General features: G+C 43.6%; 1 protein-coding gene across 11 annotated transcripts in view; it reads right to left on the bottom strand.

Moving 5' to 3' along the window:
- Positions 1-23803, bottom strand: part of LOC142303212 (protocadherin alpha-C2-like) — a 465288-nt gene that overhangs the window by 32555 nt on the left and 408930 nt on the right. For all 11 annotated transcript variants that reach the window (XM_075344416.1, XM_075344424.1, XM_075344422.1 and 8 more), the window contains exon 3: positions 3834-3922. In XM_075344416.1, the coding sequence (XP_075200531.1) occupies positions 3834-3922 (89 nt within the window). The remainder of the gene's footprint in view (positions 1-3833; positions 3923-23803) is intronic.

A 23803-nucleotide genomic window follows, 5' to 3' on the forward strand; every position in this document is an offset into this window, starting at 1 on the left:
GGATCAAAGCAAAACATCAATAAAGTTATATACACACTGCAGAGAGATCAGCTTACAGGAGCAGGGTAGGTAGCAGAAGTATATTGGGAAAGTATTAGTTAGGAAGAGTTAGGACAAATGAAAGGGGGGTCAAAATAGTAGGGGAAAACGTCTTTAAGAGCTTTTTTTATCCCTGAGTACAGTATCTGAGGGGAAAATGTCTTGCAGCTGATTAGACATCTTCTGATGAATCAATTCTTGACATTGATTATGGGGATGCAGGCATGTGCAATGCTATCTAGGACCATAGGCATGTTGTTAGCTTCTGCTACTGAGCCTATAGGATAAAAACACCCTCTTAGGTGTAGAATCTTAATTTATTTTGTGGGGAAAAAGCATAATGGTCACTTTATGTTGCCTAATTTGGAGCAAAAGATGGTTGTCAGGTGTAAATAGCCATTCTACTACCGCATTATACAGGGAACAAGATGGAGGGAACGGCGGTCACGTGGCCACAAGTATGCAATATACATACTCCTGGACAGAATCTGACTAGACTATTTCCAGCGCACACAATGCAAGAGCATTCCGCGAGGCAAGAAACAATCTAATTGGATTCTGGCCGAGAGTCTACATATCGCACTTGTGGTGACGTGATTGCCATTCACGGTTCTGACACCGAAGAATCTGCACAGAGTGCATTATGTGAGGAGTCATAAGTCTTCAGACACATAGAATGACTGCAGACTGGGAATGCGTGCAAAGACTGCTATCACTCACGGAGAGGCAGCCCTGCCCCCACCAGTGACGTGCCCTGCTCAGTACATCCGATTCCGGTCTCCAGAGTGGTAGGATCAAAGCAAAACATCAAAAAAATTATATACACACTGCAGAGAGATCAGCTTACAGGAGCAGGGTAGGTAGCAGAAGTATATTGGGAAAGTGTTAGTTAGGAAGAGTTAGGACAAATGAAAGGGGTCAAAATAGTAGTGGAAAACTTCTTTAAGAGCTTTTTTTATCCTTGAGTACAGTATCTGAGGGGAAAATGTCTTGCAGCTGATTAGACATCTTCTGATGAATCAATTCTTGACATTGATTATGGGGATGCAGGCATGTGCAATGCTATCTAGGACCATAGCCATGTTGTTAGCTTCTGCTACTGAGCCTATAGGATAAAAACACCCTCTTAGGTGTAGAATCTTAATTTATTTTGTGGGGAAAAAGCATAATGGTCACTTTATGTTGCCTAATTTGGAGCAAAAGATGGTTGTCAGGTGTAAATAGCCATTCTACTACCGCATTATACAGGGAACAAGATGGAGGGTCCGTTCCTTTTTTTGATAATTTTCTCAATATCTTACAGGTATGCCACTGTTCATTGGTACACTTCAGTATGTACATATACTTAGCTCAACTCAGCATAAATGAAATTGGTGCTCAGCATAAATGAGTACACCCCCTTTGAAAAGTCAGAAAAAAATTTTTCAAAATTTTTGACAAGGCTGAGTTTAAGAGATTCTCTTTTAACCCATGACCGTAAAGTTAATAATATAATACTATTATTACAAAATCTTTAGTTTTAGTCAAATTAGTTTATACAAAAATGAGTATACTCCACATGAAAAACAACATCTAGTATTTTGTATGACGTCCATGAAATCATGCTAACTAAAAAACAATTATGTCACCATGTTGAATGTAAAACCTCATAAAGTTAGTGTTATGATTGTGTAGTAAACTCAAGCATGTTAAATTGGTAAAAAACTGCAAATACTGCAACTGACCTAGCTAGTTTTTGTACAGACTAGAGATCTGGGTCCTATAGTCCCTAAAGGTTCCTGCGTGGACTGCAATGACCCTAACCCCAGACTAAACGGTGGCCACTCGGGCCTATGCTGCTTGAACGGCCATCGAGAGCTTCACGTACCTCCTAAGGAACTGGGGGGCAGAACAGTGTGTAATATACCTACAAAAAGGAAGAACTACTGAGATAGAAAAGGTTCCCAAAGTGAATAACAACACACCACAAAATATAAAAGAAGGGATAAAGTATATACTGCAAAAGTGTATGGTGTCTACTTCTTACTAAGAAACAGATTGTGCAGGGTGAGAATCATAAACAGCAGAAAGAAAAACACCTAGATGGTCTTTCACTACCTAAAAACAACTGCAGTAAGACTGGATATCCAAATGAAAATATCCCTACCAAGAAATTCCAGCAGGGGGAAGGAATTTATAGCCACACCCGAAAGGTGATTAGACAGGCAAATAAGTAAATGAAAACACTTGCTAATCTAAAAGACCACAGCAAGGATAGCAGATAATAAACATCCAGAGGGACGGTGTATCCATTGTGGCTCAGTGAACAGACAATCCGACCACAAAATACAGACTCAAGTGTATGAACCTCGAAGCCTGACAGTGAGGTTCGTATGGTGTATGTCCAATTCTTAGACCAGAAAAATGCTCATGAATTCCCTAACATCAGTTTCTTTTACAGTTACATGGCCTTGCTCTGTACAAGTGAATTGAGCGAGTCTGTACATGTCTAGTTGGAATGTGGCCGGGAGTATGTATATCCCAAAATTGCAGTCACATAACTGCTTGGTTTAGCCGCTGGCACCGGAGGATCCTCAGAGCATGTACTGTGTGCGATGAGAGGATTCACAAGTCTGCAGTCACACGGAATTATAATCCTGGCTCTATTTTGCTTTACGAAAATGTTATGGGGTAATTATAAAATAAACTGGTGTTAGGGGATTCTTAGGGGTACTTTGCACGTTGCGACATCGCTACTGCGATGTCGTCGGGGTCAAATCGAAAGTGACGCACATCCGGCACCAGTAACGACGTCGCAACGTGTAAAGCCTAAAAGCGTCGTAAATCGGTGATCTGTGTAGTGTCAGTCATTTTCATAATTTCGCTGCAGCGACAGATACGATGTTGTTCCTCGTTCCTGCGGCAGCACACATCGCTGTGTATGAAGCCGCAGGAGCGAGGAACATCTCCTTACCTGCGTCCACTGGCTATGCGGAAGGAAGGAGGTGGGTGGGATGTTTACGTTCCGCTCATCTCCGCCCCTCCGCTTCTATTGGCTGTCTGCCGTGTGACGTCGCTGTGACGCCGCACGACCCGCCCCCTTAGGAAGGAGGCGGGTCGCAGGGCAGGTAAGTGCGTGTGAAGCTGCCGTAGCGATAATAATGTTTGCTACGGCAGCTATCACAAGATATCGCATGTGCAACGGTGGCGGGGACTATCGCGCTCGGCATCGCTACCATCGGCTAGCAATATCGCAGCGTGCAAAGTACCCCTTACATTTTCATCAGAATTTTTCTGGTGCAACACTTGAACACACAATGGACAAAGAACCTTAACTCAAAGGTTAAATCAACTACTGGCCTCAAAAATTGCACAGTATGAACCTGACCTTATGAGGTTTGACATTCAACATGTTGAGACACCAATTGTTTTCTGGGAACCATGATTTAATTTAGCTGTTTATATATATTCTTCTGAAATTATGTCACAAAGGTTAGGATGATGTCACAAGCCTACCACTGGTACCAATATAATTGAATTGAACTTTCATCCTTCTTTACACTGTCACTTTGCTTTGTTATCCCAATGTTATCATTTTTTGACTGTATGATTCATTTTATTATTTAAAAGGGTTCTTGTTTTTTTTTTTGCTTTTTTTTTTCATTTTTTCTTTAGAAACAGACTTTTATGGGCTATGTCTGGTTTTGCAGTGCCATATTTTAGAATCCCAGTTCACATCTATTTTATAAGAAAACAAAATAAAAAATTGTATTACACATATACAGTAAATTTTCTATAGCTAGAACTCTCTTTACCTGGTGTTGCACTGGAAACCGTTGGCCACTGTTGTTCGAGTCCTACCGGAGCGCCACGTAAGACTGCTGCTCCTTCCATATGTACAGCACTGTACAAGACAATAATATCAGAATAAAGGTAAGGTTTGCTTGAAATTAAAAATATCACAAATATAATACATTAAAGGCAATGTCTATCACTTATTGAAATCATAAGAGAAAATGGAAGACTTTTATGGGCATGCTCAGTGATATTTTTAGGTCATTAAAAAGGTTGGAATAGAAACTAAGCTGTCCCCATCACTCTTCACAAGGAGAAATGTTACCCTTCAATCCCAGTTATAAGCCTTTCATATAGCCAAATCAGATATCATGCTTTGCACTAAGGAGGGGACAACATCCAAAACACTGTGTCTGCAAATTGAGATTCTGTGTGGGCTTTTATCCTAAGTCCTACAGCAAGACTCATTAAAAGGTTTATAGTAACTTTTAGGATTGCTACTTAGAATAGGTGGCACTAGAGGCCAGGTCTTCTTCTTTTCTAAAGAGACAATTTGCATATTTAATTTCCTGGAGGAGCATTGTATGGCCTATAAGTCTTCTTACACTAGCATATTAGGAATATCAATCTACACAAGGATAAGCGATGACCAGACAGAGTATAAAGCTGTGCTACCATGATGAAAGACAATCCAAGATGATATGTGAGTTTTACTGAAGAAGGAGAGGGATCTGTCCAGATGCTTTGAATGAAATCACAACTATATCATCGGGGATTGTATTTCATCACGGCGGCACGGCATTATTCCCTGTCTGTTCATTGCTTATCCTCTGCTTCCACATGGGGCTGCAGCAACTGTGAATCTAGGCCTATATAGTTGGTTTTGACTCTCACAACCCCCTAAGATGAGCCTGGTAGTGTTCGCTCATTACTAGTTATGAGTACCGAGCACCTGAGCATGGTAGTGCTTGCTCATCACTAGTTACAAGTGCTGTGTCCCCGAGCATGGTAGTACCTGCTCATCACTAGTTATGAGTACCGAGATCCAGAGCAAGGTAGTGCTTGCTCATCACTAGTTACGAGTACCCAGTACCCTAGCATGGTAGTGCTCTTTCATCATCAGTTACGAGTACCGAGCACCCGAGCATAGTAATGCTCACTCATCACTAGTTACGAGTACTGAGCACCCAAGCATGGTAGTGTTTGCTAATCACTAGTTACGAGTACCGAGTACCCGAGCATGGTAGTGCTCGCTCATCACTAATTATGAGTACTGAGCACCCGAGCATGGTAGTGCTCGCTCATCATTAGTTACGAGTACCGAGCACCCGAGCATGGTAGTGCTCGCTCATCACTAGTTATTAGTACTGAGCACCTGAGCATGGTAGTGCTCGCTCATCACTAGCTACGAGTACCGAGCATAGTAGTGCTTGCTCATCACTAATTATTAGTACTGAGCACCTGAGCATGGTAGTGCTTGCTCATCACTAGCTACAAGTACTATGCACCCGAGTATGGTAGTGCTCGCTGATCACTAATTATGAGTACATAGCACCAGAGCATGGTAGTGCTTGCTCATCACTAGTTACGAGTACCAAGCACCCTAGCATGGTACATGGTAGTGCCCGCTCATCACTAGTTACAAGTATCAAGCACCCGAGCATCGTAGAGCTTGGTCATAACTAGTTACAAGTACCGAGCACCCGAGCATGGTAGTGCTCTCTCATCACTAGTTACGAGTACCAAGCAACTGAGCATGGTAGTGCTTGCTCATCACTAGTTACGAGTACCGAGCACCCGAGTATGGTAGAACTCTCTCATCACTAGTAGTTACGAGTACCGAACACCCTAGCAAGGTAATGCTCGCTCATCACTAGTTACGAGTAGTGAGCATGGTAGAGCTGGCTCATCAGTACTTATCTTTGTAACATGAATCTGAGAACAAAATAAAATACAGAAAACATAGAAAAGTAAAAGGTAAAAATGGTTTGAAAGTTTTGTGATGAGCTTGTTACAATACATCTACAGTTTTCATTTTACATTAGATACAAGACTCTTTATTATGAGGATGGATCCAAAGATCTAAAAATAACAAAGATATAAAGCTTTCAATAATACTTGCCCCCAACCCCCTTCCTTTTAGGATCCATTCCTTTTGGCTATAAAACAAATGCATGGAAACAACAAAAAAAGAAAAAAGATTGTTTAGGGCCTTACACAACCTTTAAAAATGATAATCATGCCTGTAAACATATCTAGACGAGTTCATGAGATACAGAGACCCAATGTGGACAATCGGTAAAGCTTCATGCACACGGAGATGGCAACTGCATTAAAGGATTATTTCCATCTCCAAGATTCTATCCCAATATGTAGTAGGTGTAGCAATAATCATAATAATGATAATAATAATAATAATAACAACAATTTTAGCAAATACCTTCAATTGGAAATGTAGTATAGGTCTCCTGATATAGCCATATCTCTTACCTCATGTGCAGGCCATTGCTACTTATGTATATGACGCGCCCACGGGGTCAAGGGTTACCCTTTACCGGGCCGCGGTTCTTCTCCTGGGTCACCGAGGTGGCTTTGCCCGATTCCGTGACCCTGGGTGTCAATAAAAGGCTTTGGGATGGGGATGATGGAGGTAGTTGTTCATGACGCCACCTCTGGTGTGCGGCCAGGTATTAGCCGCCACTGCGGGACTTCATGCTGGGGCGGATGACAACGCAGCTCGGATAGTTCAGCTCTCCACAGGCAGAGCTAGGCCCTAGGAAGGATCATGGCGGTTGTAGTCGCCTACGGCGCAGGAGCGCAATGACGAGAGCGCCGGCAGGGATGAGACCAAACAGCTGATGCAGTGCACGGTCTTTTACTCACTGGTCAACACTGCTGTCGGAGTACCGGGTTACGCTGTGATGGGCTTCAGCCGATCCCGGATACTTTGGAGGTCGAGGCCAGTGTTTCCTTCTGTGCATCACCTTTCGACAGTTTTCCTCCACCCCAGCTGGTGGGCCGTGGAACGGGTCATGGGTGTGCAGCACCCTGGGATATGCTACCCCAGTGTTCTGCAGGATCCTAAGGCTTTCTGGAACACCCTATGCTGACAACCCACACCTCACACACAGGTAGGGGCACATTCCCTGAGACCTGGGCGCACCATGTAGAGGGTTAACAGTGATCAGATGTGAGAACCAATCCCTTAGCTGTTAGCCTGGGAAAGGGGTGTGGCTTGTGGGAAGCAACAGGTGTTGCTAGGCAGAGTTGGCAGAGAGGAAAAAAACGACAGTTGAAGGAGTGACAGTTAAAAGGAGCCAGTGAGTGAGAGGGGTGTGAGGATTGTGAGGAGACCCCCAAAAGGTGACTAGGAGGTAGTAGCCTGAGGGTAGCTAGATCCCAGGCATTACGCACGAGGGGGTACTGGACCCCAGACTAGACAACAGCTCCAAGCGGTCTGCTGATCCAGCCGTGTGTGGTGACTTCCAGGGTACCACACCACCCATAGGCTCAGGGACACAGCCTCATATTTAGGACCCGGGAGAGGGCACAGAGAAGTAGCCTACCCCACAAGGGACCGCGAGGCCTGTCATACTGGGCCCAGAAAACAAAGGAGCGGAGCGCCGCAGGTCACCAACAGCTTCAGGCAAGGGGACCATCAGCTCTGCATGTGCACGGAGGGCTCAACTGGGACTCATGTCAGCACTGGGACAAAGGAAAGTCGGTTGACCAGCCGTGCCAAACTGCACTTGCAACATCCTGTGAGTAAATTACCAGTTAATCTGCAAGAACTGTGTCGTGTTTATTACTGGTGCACCACAAGGCGCAGCACACCTACATGGGACTTAAGCCCCTACTGGCGGAGGGTGCGAACACACTTGCTGCTATACCATCTGTCCCTAAAACCACAGCAGCGGCGGGACATCTTATTACCGCAACCCGCCAGTGGCGTCACAAGTGACATATAAAATAACCCTGTTACCGAGCTCCCCCAGGTAACGGAATCGGGCACGGCCACCTGTGACAGTGATCCCCATTATCCACCACCCGGAACCGAGTATCCCAAGGGCCTGGGGTGTGGCAGTGCTCTACAGGTGCCTTACACACTCCCCACAAACCCTGGGATCCCCCTTCTTTCCTAAAACTCGGGTTGAGCCTCTAGCTCCAGACCACGGGCCCCTGACTATTCGTGTCTGCTTTTCTCCTCCTGAGTGCGACCTCACATGGACACTGTCCGGTGCTGACTGCCTATTGTGTCAGATCACTCCTAACTTCCCCTGTGGGTGCCCCGCCTTCTGGGTTCCTGAACTAGAGGACATGAGGTCCCATACCTTGTGATGGCCACCCCAGCACCTACCCTAGCCCGGTCCCAGTGACAGAACTCCCGTGTTATGTGTTGGTTGAGTGTAGTTCTTACCGGAAATGACCTCCTCCGGATCCGAGATGAATACTGCACCTTAAGTGAGGTGCAGTACCCTGTGCCACCTGAAGCTGCAGGGGCGCCACATATCCATGGTTACGACCACAAGCTAATGTACATGGCTATATCAGGAGAACAATACCACATTTCTAATTGGAGGTATTTGCTAATACTATTATTACTATATCTACTACATATTGAGATACCATCTTGGTGATAGTAACCACCAAGATTATTTATATGTGCATGTAACTTTTTCAAAGACAAGTCCAGTAATACATTTACATGGCCAGTCCGATCCTCTGATACTGAGAAATTAGTGTTTAAATGGATATTCAAATGAGGCTGTAGATCTGAAGTCTCTCTCATCCCAGTTTTATCCTCCGCCCCAAGTGCCGCCTCCCTCTGCTTGACTGATGGCTCCATTGCCTAAAATCCTACATTGAAGAGGCTGTCAGTTAAGCTGGGGGATGTGCAGCTGTTCGAGAATAGAGCTGGAGTGACAGAGGCATCAGATCTTCCATAGTCTTTCAGCCTCATTTGCATATTGATTCAATACTGATTTTTTGGTAAGGGAACTGCCCATGTAAAGGTATTGCTGTTTTTTTCTCTGTACACTATACGCATGTACAGTGGGGAAAGTAAGAATTTGATAGTTTTCCCAGCTATAAAGAATGGAGAGGTCTGCAATTTTTATCATAGGTACACTTCAACTGTGACAAACAGAATTAAAAAAAAAATCCAGAAAATGACATTGTATGATTTTTAAATAATTAACTTGCATTTTATTGCATGAAATAAGTATTTGATCACCCACCAACCAGCAAGAATTCTGGCACTCACACACCTGTTATTAGGCCCTCCTACTCTGCACTCATTACTTGAATTAATTAAATCGGTTTGAACTCGTTACCTATAAAAAAGACACCTGTCCACACAATGAATTACACTCCATCCTCATCAGCATGGCCAAGACCATAGAACTGTCTAAGAACACCATGGAAAAAAAATTGTTGACCTGTACAAGGCTGGGATGGGCTACAGGACAATAGGCAAGCAGCTTGGTGACAAGGCAACCACTTTTGGCGCAATTATTAGAAAATGGAAGAAACACAAGATTACTGTCAATGTTACTCGATCTGGGGCTCCATGCAACATCTCGCCTTATTAAGAAAGGATGACTCTGAGAAAGGTAAGGAATTAGCTCAAGCTACACAGCTGGATGTCGTCAATGACTTGAAGAGAGCTAAAACCACAGTCTCAAAAATTACCATTAGTAACACACTATGCCATCATGGATTAAAATCCTGCAGGGCAAGCAAGATCCCCTTCTCACGCCAGCACATGTCTAGGCCCTTTTGAAGTTCGCCAATGACTATCTGGATGATCCAGACCAGGGATGGAAGAAGGTCATGTGGTCAGATGAGACCAAAATAAAACTTTTTGGTATCAACCCTATTCGCCATGTTTGGAGGAAGAAGAAGGATGAGTACAAACCCAAGAACACCTTCCCAACTTTGAAGCATGGGGGTGGAAACATCATACATTGTAGGTGCTTTTCTGCAAAGAGTACAGGATGACTGCATCATATTGAAGGGAGGATGGATAAGGTTATGTATCGTGAGATTTTGGCCAACAACCTCCTTGCCTGAGTAAGAGCATTGAAGTTAGGTTGTGGCTGGGACTTCTAGCATGACAATGACCCAAAACACACAGCCAGAGCAACTAAGGAATGGCTCTGTAAGAAGCTTTTCAAGGTCCTGTAGTAGCCTAGCCAGTCTCTAGACCTGAACCCAATAGAAAATCTTTGGAGGGAGCTGAAACTAAGGGGTACTTTGCCCGTTGCGACATCGCTACTGCGATATGGTCGGGGTCAAATCCAAAGTGACGCACATCCGGCGCCGGTAACGACGTCGCAACGTGTAAAGCCTAGATGCACCAATAAACAATCGCAAAAGCGTCGTAAATCGGGGATCTGTGTAGCGTCGGACATTTTCATAATGTTGCACCAATAGGAGATACGATGTTGTTCCTCGTTCTTGCGGCAGCACACATCACTATGTGTGAAGCCGCAGGAGCGAGGAACATCTCCTTACCTGCCTCCACCGCCAATGCGGAAGGATGGAGGTGGGCAGGATGTTTACGTCCCGCTCATCTCCGCCCCTCCGCTTCTATTGGCCGCCTGCCGTGTGATGTCGCTGTGATGCCGCATGACCCGCCCCCTTAGGAAGAAAGCGGGTCGCCAGCCAGAGCGACATCGCAGGGCAGGTAAGTGCGTGTGAAGCTGCTGTAGCGATAATGTTCGCTACAGCAGCTATCACAAGATATGGCATGTGCGACGGGGGCGGGTACTATCGCGCTCAGCATTGCTAGCCGATGCTAGCGATGTCGCAGCATGCAAAGTACCCCTAAATGTTGATCAGTGGCAGCCCCTTAACCTGAAAGATCTAAAGAAGATCTATATGGAGCAGTGGGCCAAAATCCCTGCAGGGTGTACAAACCTGGTAAAGAACTACAGGAAATATCTGACTTCTGCAATTGCAAACAAAACAAAAGTTTCTGCACCAAATATTAAGTTCTGAGTTTCTATTGTATCAAATACTTACTTCATGCAATAAATGCCAAATTAATTAATTAACAATTGTACAATTTGATGTTCTGGATTTTTTTTTTTAATTTATCCTGTCTGTCACAGTTACAGTGTACCTACGATAAAAATTACAGACCTCTCCAATTTTTGTAGGTGGGAAAACTTGCAAAATCGTCAATGTATCCAATACTTGTTTTCCCCATTGTATAAATAGATTTTTTTTGGAGGGGTGAAGTCTTTCAATTTCCTTTAATTTGAGTATGGTGGCTCAGTGTTTAGCACTGTTGCTTTGAATTCCTGGGGTCCTGGGTTCAAATCCCATCAAGGACGACATATGCAAGAAGTGTATGTTCTCTTCATAGTTGTGTAAGTCTCTTTTGCTTTTCTCCCACACTCCAAGGACATACTGATAGGGAGTGTAGACAGTGAGCCCCATTAGGGACCGTGATAATTATTGTAAAGTGCTTTCTTTGGAATAAGAGTTGTTATACAAGCAATAATAATAATGCTTAATTTGATGCAGCACCTATAACCTATATACATTTTGAAATATGTGGAGCGGCTGAGGTTTGGTATGGTTGAGTTTTCCCTATACAATATCAAGCCTTATGGCCCCGTCACATGCTACGATATATCGGGCGATATGTCATCGGTGTCACGGATTCCGTGACGCACATCCGGCATCGTTTGGCATATCGTACCGTGTGACAGCTACGAGGGACTGTTAACGGGCAAAAATACTCACCTTATCGTTGCTCGTTGACACGTCTCTCATTTTCATAAACTCGTTCCTCCTTCTGCGCGCTAGTTGTTTATCATTCCTGAGGCAGCACACGTCGCTCCGTGTGACATCCCGGGAACGACGAACTGCAGCTTACCTGTGACCGCCAGCAATGAGGAAGGAAGGAGGTGGGCGGGGTGTTACGTCCCGTTCATCTCTGCCCCTCCGCTTCTATTGGGCGGCCGCTGTGTGACGTCGCTGTGACGCCGAACGTCCTTCCCCTTTCAGGAAGAGGAGGTTCGCCGCCCACAGCAAGGTCATTCGGGAGGTAAGTACGTGTGACGGGGGTTAACGACTTTGTGCGACACGGGCAACAAATTGCCCGTGACGCACAAACGATGGGGGCAGGTGAACAGTCTATTTTGTCTGAGAGCCTCGGGAAATTGATTGGGAATCTATCAGCAAGTTTCTGGTATATATACTGAGAGCAGCATAATATAGCCAAGAAAGTCTGATTCCAGGGATGTGCCACTTACTGGGCTGCTTGGTGTAGTTTTGATAGAATTCCTCTTTTGCCTGATGTACAGTATGTGTGCATAACTCTGCCCACACTCCTGATTGGCAGCTTCCTGTGTACACAGTGCATTGTCATCAAGCTAATCAGTGGTGTGGGCGGGGTTATAGAGAGCAGCTCACTAGGAGGCACAAGTCACCTAGTCATGTAGAGAATCTCCTGCTAATAATACACTGATTGTAGTAAAATTACAACACATAGCCTAATAAGTGTCACATCCCTGGAATTTGGCTATTTTTCGCTATATTATGCTGCTCTCAGATTAAATAGCAAAAACCTGCTGACAGATTCCCTTTAAGGATCTGCCATGTCTGAGTTCAATTCTTTTGTTATCTTTGAGATAAGATGTTTCTTATAGAGAATAGTGGAGTGTTTGGAAAAGTGAGTGCTCCTGTGTATGGGGAGCCAAACCATTGTTCAGCAGCCAGTCATGTAATATGTATGGGAGCTTTGCAGTGTTATTATGAGCATTGTGTCCTCTTCATTGTCTACACAGTCACATTCTGATTTGCCATCAATATTTAATTCCTGGAGAACCTCATCAGCCTTACAGTATGAGCGCTGTCATATATGTAAATGCAATTACTGTGAGTGGTCCCACAGTATTTCTGTCTCTGACCACAGCACATGTTCTGCGCATTCAATCATCAGCAGACATCTGGTTAGTTACTCCTGCATACTGCACATAATCACATTGTTCTTCACATAATATGATTGTGAGATACCATAAATTATATTAGATGTCTACAGCCCACATTTCAATACAGTCCTCCTGGGGAATATAATGCTAATCAGTCACTCTGCTCGAATACAAAATTAGGAGCACCATGTACGACCATGAACATTGCTGACCATAAGGTCTGATGTCCAATAAGGCCCATTCCAAGTGGGAGAGTGTTTTTTTCCAATGTGATGTGCAAATTGTCTGCAAAACAGGGAATGACCCTAGATTTTTTATTTTAATTTTGATCAATAAATTACTATATATTCTTAATAATTCCATTGGATAAAATATTGAATCTTAAAGGGAACCAACCAGCAGGATTTTCCCATATAAAGTAAAGCTAGTGCCATACTGGAGCTAAAATGGTGAATCCAGGCATATCTTCAGTTTCAATATTGTATGTTTGAGTCTCGAAAAAAATATTCTCAAAAGGTCCAGAAATAGGTGTATTTGTTGAGTGGCAGGTATCGGGGCAGGACTATGTGGGTCGGGTCCCCCTATACATTCCTCCTCCTGCATCCTCCTGGCTTGTCCCCTTTTCTTTATCTAAATTTTGCTGCTGGCGACATGTGCGCAGTGCTATTGTGATGTTGTCTTCATTAAAAGGCACCGATACCACTCATATTCGTTTCCAGAGTGACTTCAACAAAATGACGCCGGAGATGGCGGTACACACATGTGCTGATTCTGGCGCTACGGTAATTAAGACAACATCAAAATATCAATGCTCACGTGCTGGCAATGGCTAAATTTTAATTAAGAATAAAGAGACAAGGCAGAAGGGCACAGGAGGTGGAATATATACAGAGGACCTTACCCCCATAGTCCCAACCCTGGGAAATATTTGTGAAGTGCATCTGTGCATGATTATCAATGGAAAATCTATAAAAAAAAACAGGCTGACACCTGGCACCTACGATGCTAATGTGGCGCCCCTGACCTGGTCAGGCACCACTGAGTACTGCACCCATGCTGGGGACAGTACAAAACAGGTAATCCAGAAGGCTGACCGAGGTGTGACTACACAGGCGCATAGTGATCAGGTCTCACACATTTACCTTTGAGAGGACCCCTGGGGATCCCAGGAGGGGGCGAAGCCTCCATCTCCACTCAAGGGGTGTGGTAGAGAGCCTGGTTGCTAGGTGACGTAGGCAAGAACAGGAGAGGAGGGAACAGTGAGCCGAAAACAGTTGAGTGGTGAAGTTCAGGGAGGGCAGAAGCAGACCCTGTAGCTCTACACAATTCTGACAACGTACGCGCAGTGACTACCGACGGGGGAGAACGGTCACCTGGTAGTGCTGCCCGAAATCCACCCCCGGCTAAAGAGAGAGCAACGGAGTGGAAAGTAAGGAGACTGTCAGGGAGATACCAGGCCCAAACGGGTAACAGGTCCCAGTGCAGGGATAGATCCACCTGTCCTTTGCCAAACCTGCATGAGGGGGCACTTTACACCCCCAAGACAACACCACAGAGTCCGCAGCCACGTAGCAAAGTGAGGGCCCATAGCTCACAGGAGGCAAGCAGCCGGAGTGACCTGGTCCAGGCTACAAGCAAACGGGCCAAAAAGAAGGGGAGAGAGGCACCAGCAACTTCCCTGGGCGACCCCAGCAGGGCTTCAAGCAGGGGTTACCCCAAAACACAACGGGCTAAGGAAGGCGAGTTGGTAGCCACCCTCACGAGTCAGCCTGAAGGACACCTGGTTCCAGCCTGGTTCATCCCAGCTACGCCCGGGTTACTCACCCTGCCACCATCAGTGAGTAAAACCCCTGAAAGACATTCTGCTTGTGCGTGTGAGTCATTCTGCGACTTGTAGTTCCACACACCTACACGGGGCCCTGGGGCATGCCTCACTCTCAGGAGGCTATTACAACTGACTGCACCCACTATCAGCCCCAGGCACCCCTAACCTGCAGTGGCGGTCCCCACTGACCGCAATTCTGAGAGTGGCGTCACGACAATCAAAATAGAGGATTTCCTACCTGTGACAAGATCCAGCCGCGTGGAGTCCCTGAAGGTAATGCACAGCTGCACCGACACCGCACCTCGGGGCCCCACACTAAGCTGTTTTAGGTGCCAGCAGTCAGAACAAGTGGCCGGAAATGCTCAGTTCCGAAGCTGCCGCGTCAACTGATAGCGTCCGCGGCCGGATACTCAACATCAGCCTCCTATTCAAATCAATAGGATGTGCAGTACTCAGCTGTGGTCACTATCAGAAGATGGGGCAGCTCCACAACTGAGCATTTTGTTCCACTTGACGCCATCACAGGCACTGAGAACAGCTGGTAGGTGCGGGGGCTGGGTATCATACCCCGGCTGATCAGACATTGATAACCTATCCTAAGAATAGGCCATCAATGCTAAAGTAGTGGACAATCTCTTATTATTCATAGATTTCGGCATTCTCAACCTGATAACCTGATAACCACCTCCTAATAGTTATTTTATGATGGCCATCTACTTACTCTGTACAGTGAAGATTGCAGTTGTGTGCAAATGCCGGATTCCAATACCATTGGTCTCTAATATCCAAGCTACTAGTGTCCGAATCTAAGCTGATTTAAAGGAGTCTCTTCTGCCAGTCTACTTGCCCCTACGACATGATAATTGGGGTCTGGCTCCTGGGAACCTAATAGAGGACCCCAGGTCTGACATAACTATTCGTCCATTCCAGAGGCATGACCTAATATTTGGTTTTCATTGAATACTGGCACGCCATAATGCTTTAAAACACCCAAGAATTTCCAATAACTAAATAAACAATCTTATTGCTTGTTTCATTTCTATTGGGGACAAATAAAAATGTGATCCACTCTCCCTAACCCTCCCCCCTCACTCCGAAATATAAAACAACACATTTTTTAATTTTTCAAATAGGTCACCTAAAATATACAAATGTGGCACAACCACAATTGTAATCACATGTAGAATACAATTACACAGTTCCTCAAAAATGAAATTAAATATGTGCAAAGATATTAAAATCAATGCAACCTGTGCCCTGTACAATAAATTTTACTTAATTTTTCCAAATTTTTGTCAATGAAAACTAAAGCTCATCCTTCAAAAAAATAAGCTTCAGTACAATTACATTGGTGATGAAAAAGATGCCATAACTTTTATACTGGCTCTGGTTCCTCGGTGCCTAAAGGTTTTATCCAGTTTGTGCTTCTACGGGGCAGTATTGTCTGTAGAAAGTCAGCTGACCGCTTATTTTATAAAGAGGATTGACTTGGCTACAGGAGTTAACCAGCCCCCTTTACACACAATTCCAAGTAGGTGTCAACATGGTGTCTTGTGTTAGACACAAATCACAAGAAAACCTGCAGGAACTGGGTCTAGAACTTACAGCTCACATATGGCAAACTCTGGCCTGAGGGCCAAATCTCCCCTCACACTGATGTTATTTGGCCCACAATAGGCGCCCATTGGAGGACTATGTGAGGCCCATTATTCTGTATGAAGGGCTATGTGAGGCCCATTATTCTGTATGGAGGACTATGTGTGGCCCATTATTCTGTATGAAGGGCTATGTGCGCCCCATTATTCTGTATGGAGGACTATGTGGGGCCCATTATTCTGTATGAAGGGCTATGTGCGCCCCATTATTCTGTATGGAGGACTATGTGGGGCCCATTATTCTGTTTGGAGGACTATGTGGGGCACATTATTCTGTATGGAGGGCTATGTGTGGCCCATTATTCTGTTTGGAGGACTATGTGTGGCACATTATTCTGTATGAAGGAATATGTGGGGCACATTATTTTGTATGGAGGAGGACTATGTGGGGCACATTTTTCTTTATGGAGGAATATGTGGGGCACATTATTTTGTATGGAGGAATATGTGGGGCACACTATTCTGTATGGCGGAATATGTGGGGCAAATTATTCTGTATGGAGGAGGACTATGTGGGGCACATTATTCTTTATGGAGGAATATGTGGGGCCCATTATTCTGTATGGTGGAATATGTGGGGCACACTATTCTGTATGGCGGAATATGTGGGGCAAATTATTCTGTATGGAGGAGGACTATGTGGGGCACATTATTCTTTATGGAGGAATATGTGGGGCCCATTATTCTGTATGGTGGAATATGTGGGGCACACTATTCTGTATGGTGGAATATGTGGGGCACATTATTCTGTATGGAGGAGGACTATGTAGGGCACATTATTCTGTAAGGAGGAATATGTGGGGCACACTATTCTGTATGGTGGAATATGTGGGGCACATTATTCTGTATGGAGGGCTATGTGGGGCCCATTATTCTGTATGGAGGGCTATGTGGGGCACATTAATCTGTATGGAGGAGGACTATGTGGGGCACATTATTCTGTATGGAAGACTATGTGGGGCTCATTATTCTGTATGGAAGGCTATGTGAGGCCCATTTTTCTGTATGGAGGACTATGTGGGGCTCATTATTCTGTATGGAAGTCTATGTGTGGCCCATTATTCTATATGGACGACTATGTAGGGCCCATTATTCTGTATTGAGGGCTACGTGGGGCCCTTTATTCTATATAGAGGTCTATGTGGGTCCCATTATTACATATAGAGGTCTATGTGGGTCCCATTATTCTGTTTAGAAGGCTATGTGTGGCCCATTATTCTGCATGGAAGACTATGTAGGGCCCATTACTCTGTATGGAGGACTATGTGGGGCCCATTATTCTGTATGAAGGGCTATGTGGGGCCCATTATTCTATATGGAAGATTATGTGTGGCCCACTATTCTGTATGGAGGGCTATGTGGGGCCCATTACTCTGTATGGAGGACTATGTGGGGCCCATTATTCTGTATGGAGGAAAATGTGGGGCCATTATTCTGTATGGAGGGTATGAGGGGCCCATTATTCTGTATGAAGGGCTATGTGGGGCCCATTATTCTGTTTGGAGGACTATATGGGGACCATTATTCTGTATGGAGGACTATGTGGGGGCCATTACTCTGTATGGAGGACTATGTGAGGCACATTATTCTGTATGGAGGAAAATGTGGGGCACACTATACTGTATGGATAGCTATGTGGGGCCTATTATTCTATATGGAGAACTATGTGGTACACATTATTCTGTATGGAGGGCTTTGTGTGGCCCATTATTCTGAATGAAGTGGTATGTGAGGCCCATTAGTCTGTATGAAAGGCTATGTGGGACACATTATTCTGTATGGACAACTATGTGGGGCCCATTATTCTGTATCGAGGGCTATGTGGGGCCCATTTTTCTGCATGGAGGACCATGTGGTGCCCATTATTCTGAATGAAGGAATAAGTGTGACCTATTATTCTGTATGGAGGATCATGTGGGGTTCTCATTGAGGTTGGCCACACCTTTGCCCAAGTTTTTAGCTGAAGATCATTGTATAGTACCACTTATATCAATTAACTTATGATTCATAGATTTTGTCTTAATAGATCACTGATGTAGTGATTAATTGGAAAGGAACAAATAATGCTACAGAAATGTCTGTAAGGTTAGAGAAATCTAATACATCACATTAAGAGGCCATACGTATCAATGCCTGGTCACAATACCAACATTTTATTATATAATATCATACAATATAATATTTTATAGAATAAAGTACAACCTAAAGTCCAAAAATTAGGAAGCTGTCTAAACGAAAAAAAAAGAATACTAGTGAGTTGGAAAACTCTTGTAGGCAGAAGAAGAGTCTGCAGTCCAAGTACAAGAGATTTCCAATCATTACATTGTTGTTTTCTTTACTTTTTTGGGAATTGGGGTTGCATTATAAAATATTATATATCATTTTACCATTATCATATCACTTTTCAGTGAATTGCTTTAAATTTTGATGTTAAAGGAATCCCCCCAAAAAATATTTGAACAAAATTTTAATGAAAACTCACATGTATAATGCTGGTGCTCCGATATCACTGGAATACTATAACCTACAGTATTCTACTATTCTATAACCAGAACATGCTCTACCAGTAGAAATTACACAGGGATTTTTTAAAAATTTTAAAGATGTTTTAAATAAGTTTTTTTTCTTTTTCTGAAATATTTTATTTCAGATATGATGTGAACAAGACTAGGCAAAACTAATAAAACATGTCATGCCTAGAGCAGGGCTTGAGAGAATGTTGCATGACCCAGTGTATCCATTTAGCTCAGACTGTCACTTTCACAAGATTCATATACCGTAAAGTCCTACAGGCTTACTTATAGCCTGAACATTTGCATTTACATATAATATTATAAATTTGATTCTGTTTTACTAGTGTCTATTTTAATCTTAACGTGTAAAACAAGAATTGGGAACTAATGCATGGAATATCGAGAAGCAACAGCATTTTGAAAATATATTGCAGCACATACAGCGCGTGAAATAAGTATTGAACACGTCACTAATTTTCTAAAGTAAATATATTTCTAAAGGTGTTATTGACATAAATTGCTCACCAGGTTTTGGTAACAACCCATCCAATCTGTAACACTGGTGTCCCTGCACTATCCAACTTTCTCCACTTGGCAGATATACTCACCATTCCAGTTCTCCTACTCTGGTACCCACTACTGCTCCCAGCTCCCACGCACATCACGTAGGTCTCATGGCAACATTTTTAGGGTGTGCGTGCTCCCCGCTCCTTAGGGAGGCATCACACTTACTCCCAAAGTGGCAGTAGGTATTTAAGGCATCCTCTCTTACAGGGAGGTGCCTGCGCATGTTCAGTATCTAGTGTGTCTTGAACCGACTAGTCATTGTCAGGTCCCTGTAACCCTGAACCAGTCTTGTTCCTGTACCAGAACCTACCTGTGAATCTGAACCCGTCATGTCTGTACCAGCCATCCTGTCCTGAACTCGTCCAGTCTAAACCAGACATCCTGTCATAACTAGAACCTGAACCTATCCTGCCTTAACAGGCCGTCCCGTTTGAACCAATACCGGTTTCCAACAGCCTGCGATCCTGGTCCTGTCCAGGCTGATACTCCAAGTCTGTACCTGCATCCCTGACCCTTGGGGTCAGCTGATGCAGTACCGGGGACTGTCCTGGAGTGGGACATGGCGGTTACCAGTAGCACAAAACTAATCACTCCATCAGAGGCTCTATTGAAGAACCAGGTAGTTGCTTAATCAAGCGCCTCTAAGATAAGCCCGGCCCCATGTCACAGTGGGTCCACACCCGCATGACACAATCCCCAAAGGCATATAAATCAAACCATAGCTGTCCGTAAATTAAGTTACAGTGCATTGCGAAAGTATTCGGTCCCCTTGAATTTTTCTACCTTTACCCACATTTCAGGCTTCAAACATAAAAATGTTAATGTTATGGTGAAGAATCTACAACAAGTGGGACACAACTGTGAAGTTGAACGAAATTTATTTCTTATTTTAAGCTTTTTAAAAAGATAAATAACTGAAAAGCGGGGCGTACAATATTATTTGTCCCCTTTACTTTCAGTTCAGAAGTTCATTGAGGATCCCTGAATGATCCAATGTTGTCCTAAATGACTGATGATGATAATTATAAGCCACCTGTATAAATGCACCTGCTCTGTGATAGTCTCAGTGTTCTGTTTAAAGGACAGATAGCATCATTAAGACCAAGGAACACATCAGGCAGGTCCGTGATACTGTTGTGGAGAAGTTTAAACCTGGATTTGGTTACAAAAACATTTCCAAAACTTTAAACATCCCAACTAGCACTGTGCAATCAATCATATTGAAATGGGAGTATCATACCACAGCAAATCTACCAAGACCCGACTGTCCATCCAAACTTTCATCTCAAACAAGGAGAAGATTGGTCAGAGATGCAGCCAAGAGGCCCATGATCACTTGAGATGAACTGCAGAGATCTATAGCTCAGGTGGGAGAGTCTGTCCATACGACAACAATCAGTCGTACACTGCACAAATCTGGCCTTTATGGAAAAGTGGCAAGGAGAAAGCCATTTCTCAAAGATATCCAAAAAAAGTGTTGTTTAAAGTTTGCCACAAGCCACCTGGGAGACACACCAAACATGTGGAAGAAGGTGCTCTGGTCACATGAAACCAAAATCGAACTATTTGGGCACAATGCCAAACAATATGTTTGGCGTAAAAGCAACACGACTCATTCCCTTGAACACATCATCCCCACTGTCAAACATGGTGGTGGCAGCATCATGGTTTCGGCCTGCACCTGAATCCAATCGAGAATCTGTGGAAAGAGCGGAAATCTGCTGTTCACAAACGCTCTCCATCCAACCTCACTCAGGTCCAACTGTTTGCAAAAGAAAAATGGTCAAGAATTTCAGTCTCTCGATGTGCAAAACTGATAGAGACATACCCCAAGCGACTTGCAGCTGTAATCGCAGCAAAAGGTGGCTCTACAAAGTATTAACTTAAAGGGGCCAAATAATATTGCACACCCCAATTTTCAGTTTTTTGGTTTTTTTTTTAAAGTTTAAAATAAGCAATAAATTTCGTTCAACTTCACATTTGTGTCCCACTTGTTGTTGATTCTTCACCATAACGTTAACATTTTTATCTTTATATTTGAAGCCTGAAATTTGGGAAAAGGTAGAAAAATTCAAGGGAGACGAATACTTTTGCAAGGCACTGTATGTGTAATAATGAGAAATGAAACAGGGAAAAAAATCATTAAACACATGAAGAAAAAGAGGTACAAAATGCCATGGAAAGACATAACACCAGCAAAATTTATCAGTAATTAGAAAGCAATCCTGCAACTTAGTAAAAAATAATATCAGCTGCTTCAACTAATGGCCTATAAACAGGTGTCTCATTATCAAGGTGCCACAGAAGAAACATCTCATGATAGGTAAAACCAGTGAGCTGTCTCAATATCTTTCAACCTTATTGTTGCAAAACATACTGATGGCAATGGTTACAGAAAAATTTCTAAACTACTGAAGCTTCCAGTGAGCACTGTTGGGGCCATAATCAGGAAGTGGAAAGAACATCATTGATATATTTGCCTATGCGGATTGGATGGGTTGTAACCAACATCTGCTGAGAAATTCATGTCAATAGTACCTTTATAAATATATTTACTTAAAAAATTGGTGACATGTTCAATATTTATTTCATCCACTGTATATCATACTGTGTACCTTTTTTCATAAGACCCATGGAGGGTACATTATTAGAAATCCTGATTGCGTAAATCAATAAAAAGATGTCCATATCATGGAATAAGTCAATAACAAATTGCATATCACACATTTGTTCTACTCTTTTTTAAAAAATGCTCCATTGAAGGATAGAGTGACACATAAAAAGGGTTATCTAGGATTTTCAATATTTTTGTGTATGAGGCTAAAGGCAAACATGCAGGTACCTGCCTGTTCTGCATGGGGACGTTATCTGACAGCTCAGCTGGCAATTGCTCTGTTTCATTCCACCGCTTGTTAACAGAGCAGCTTTTTCTCTTCCGGTCTGCTATGTTTACTGGGCGTGCAGATGTCATCTTGATTTACAGCCTGCTCACCAAAGTTAGTAGAGGCGGCTGATAATCAGCATGACATCGGCACAGACACTTCATCAACAAAGCAAATCAGAAGAAAAGATGCTGCTCTGTCCACGTTATGTCAGTGGAAGCTGCAGAGTCATCAGCAGGAGCTGGCGGCAGGGATTGGAGTCGAGCAGAACAGGCAGGTAGTTAACAACTTCCTCCCTGTTAGTCCTTGGCCCCATACGCAAAAATAATAAAAGTCTCGAAAAAAACCCTTTTTCGGAGTTTGCATTTTCTTCCCGTGTTTGTGTGGGTTTCCTATGGATACTCTGGTTTCCTCTCACATTCTAAAGACATACTGATAGGGAATTTAGATTGTGAGCAAAACGGGGATAGTGATGATGAGGTTTACAAAGTGCTGCTGTGGAATTTATGGTATTATTTTAGCAAGTTAAGTAATTATAGTGTGTGTATATATATATATATATATATATATATATATATATATATATATATATATATATATATATATATATATATATATATATATATATATATATATAAATATAAAAAAAAGTGGTTACATGTATTTAAAGGAAACCTGTCAGGTGCCATATGTCCTCCAACCTAGCAGCATTCACCTTTGCATGCCAAATCCACCCTCTTTCCATGTTATCACGGCCCGGCCAAAAGCATCAGTGGAGTGAAAAAGCTGTTCTTCTGATCATGCGCAGTGCGCCTCTCTGAAGCCGGGACACGTACACCCGGCTTCAGAGCCGCACTGACGCTGCTGAAATAACCCGTGCACATGCCCAAGATTTTCAGGAACTGTGATGATGCCGACTCATGGAAATAAAGTTATCACACCCACAGGGGTATGCTAACATGGAAAGAGGGCCAACTAGTCTGGGGAAACAATGCCACTTCTACTAGTCAAGGCTCTAATTAGCAGAGGAACAGCACACTTTATAAATGCTTTTTCTAAACATTGATTTTAATAAATAGCATTGTACAGGGCTGGTTAGGCAGGGAATTTGGCATACACTGTGACTGCGGCTGAGTTGGAGGGCAGAGGTGGCACGGTGGCTCAGTGGCTAGTACTGCAGTCTTGCAGCGCTGGGGTCCTGGGTTTAAATCCCACCAAGGACACCATTTGCAAGGAGTTTGTATGTTCTCCCCGTATTTGCGTGGGTTTCCTCCGGGTACTCCGGTTTCCTCCCACACTCCAAAAAACATACAGATAGGGACTTTAGATTGTGAGCCCCAATGGGGACAGTGTTCCTGATGAATGTAAAGTGCTGCGGAATATGTTAGCGCTATATAAAAATAAAGATTTGATTTGACCAGACAGGTTCCCTCTAAAATAAACTTCTAGGGACTCCTTGTGCCACCATAGAGGGTCAGCTCTTGCTACGATATTGGACATCCGAAATTAAACTATTGAGTCCTGATTTATTTTTATTAAGTGATATAAATGACCTTTTATAGCCAAGTAGTACATTAAAATTACCATCAGAGCAAGAACTCGT

The sequence above is a fragment of the Anomaloglossus baeobatrachus genome, chromosome 4 (assembly GCF_048569485.1).
Source record: "Anomaloglossus baeobatrachus isolate aAnoBae1 chromosome 4, aAnoBae1.hap1, whole genome shotgun sequence".
NCBI classification, from domain to species: domain Eukaryota; kingdom Metazoa; phylum Chordata; class Amphibia; order Anura; family Aromobatidae; genus Anomaloglossus; species Anomaloglossus baeobatrachus.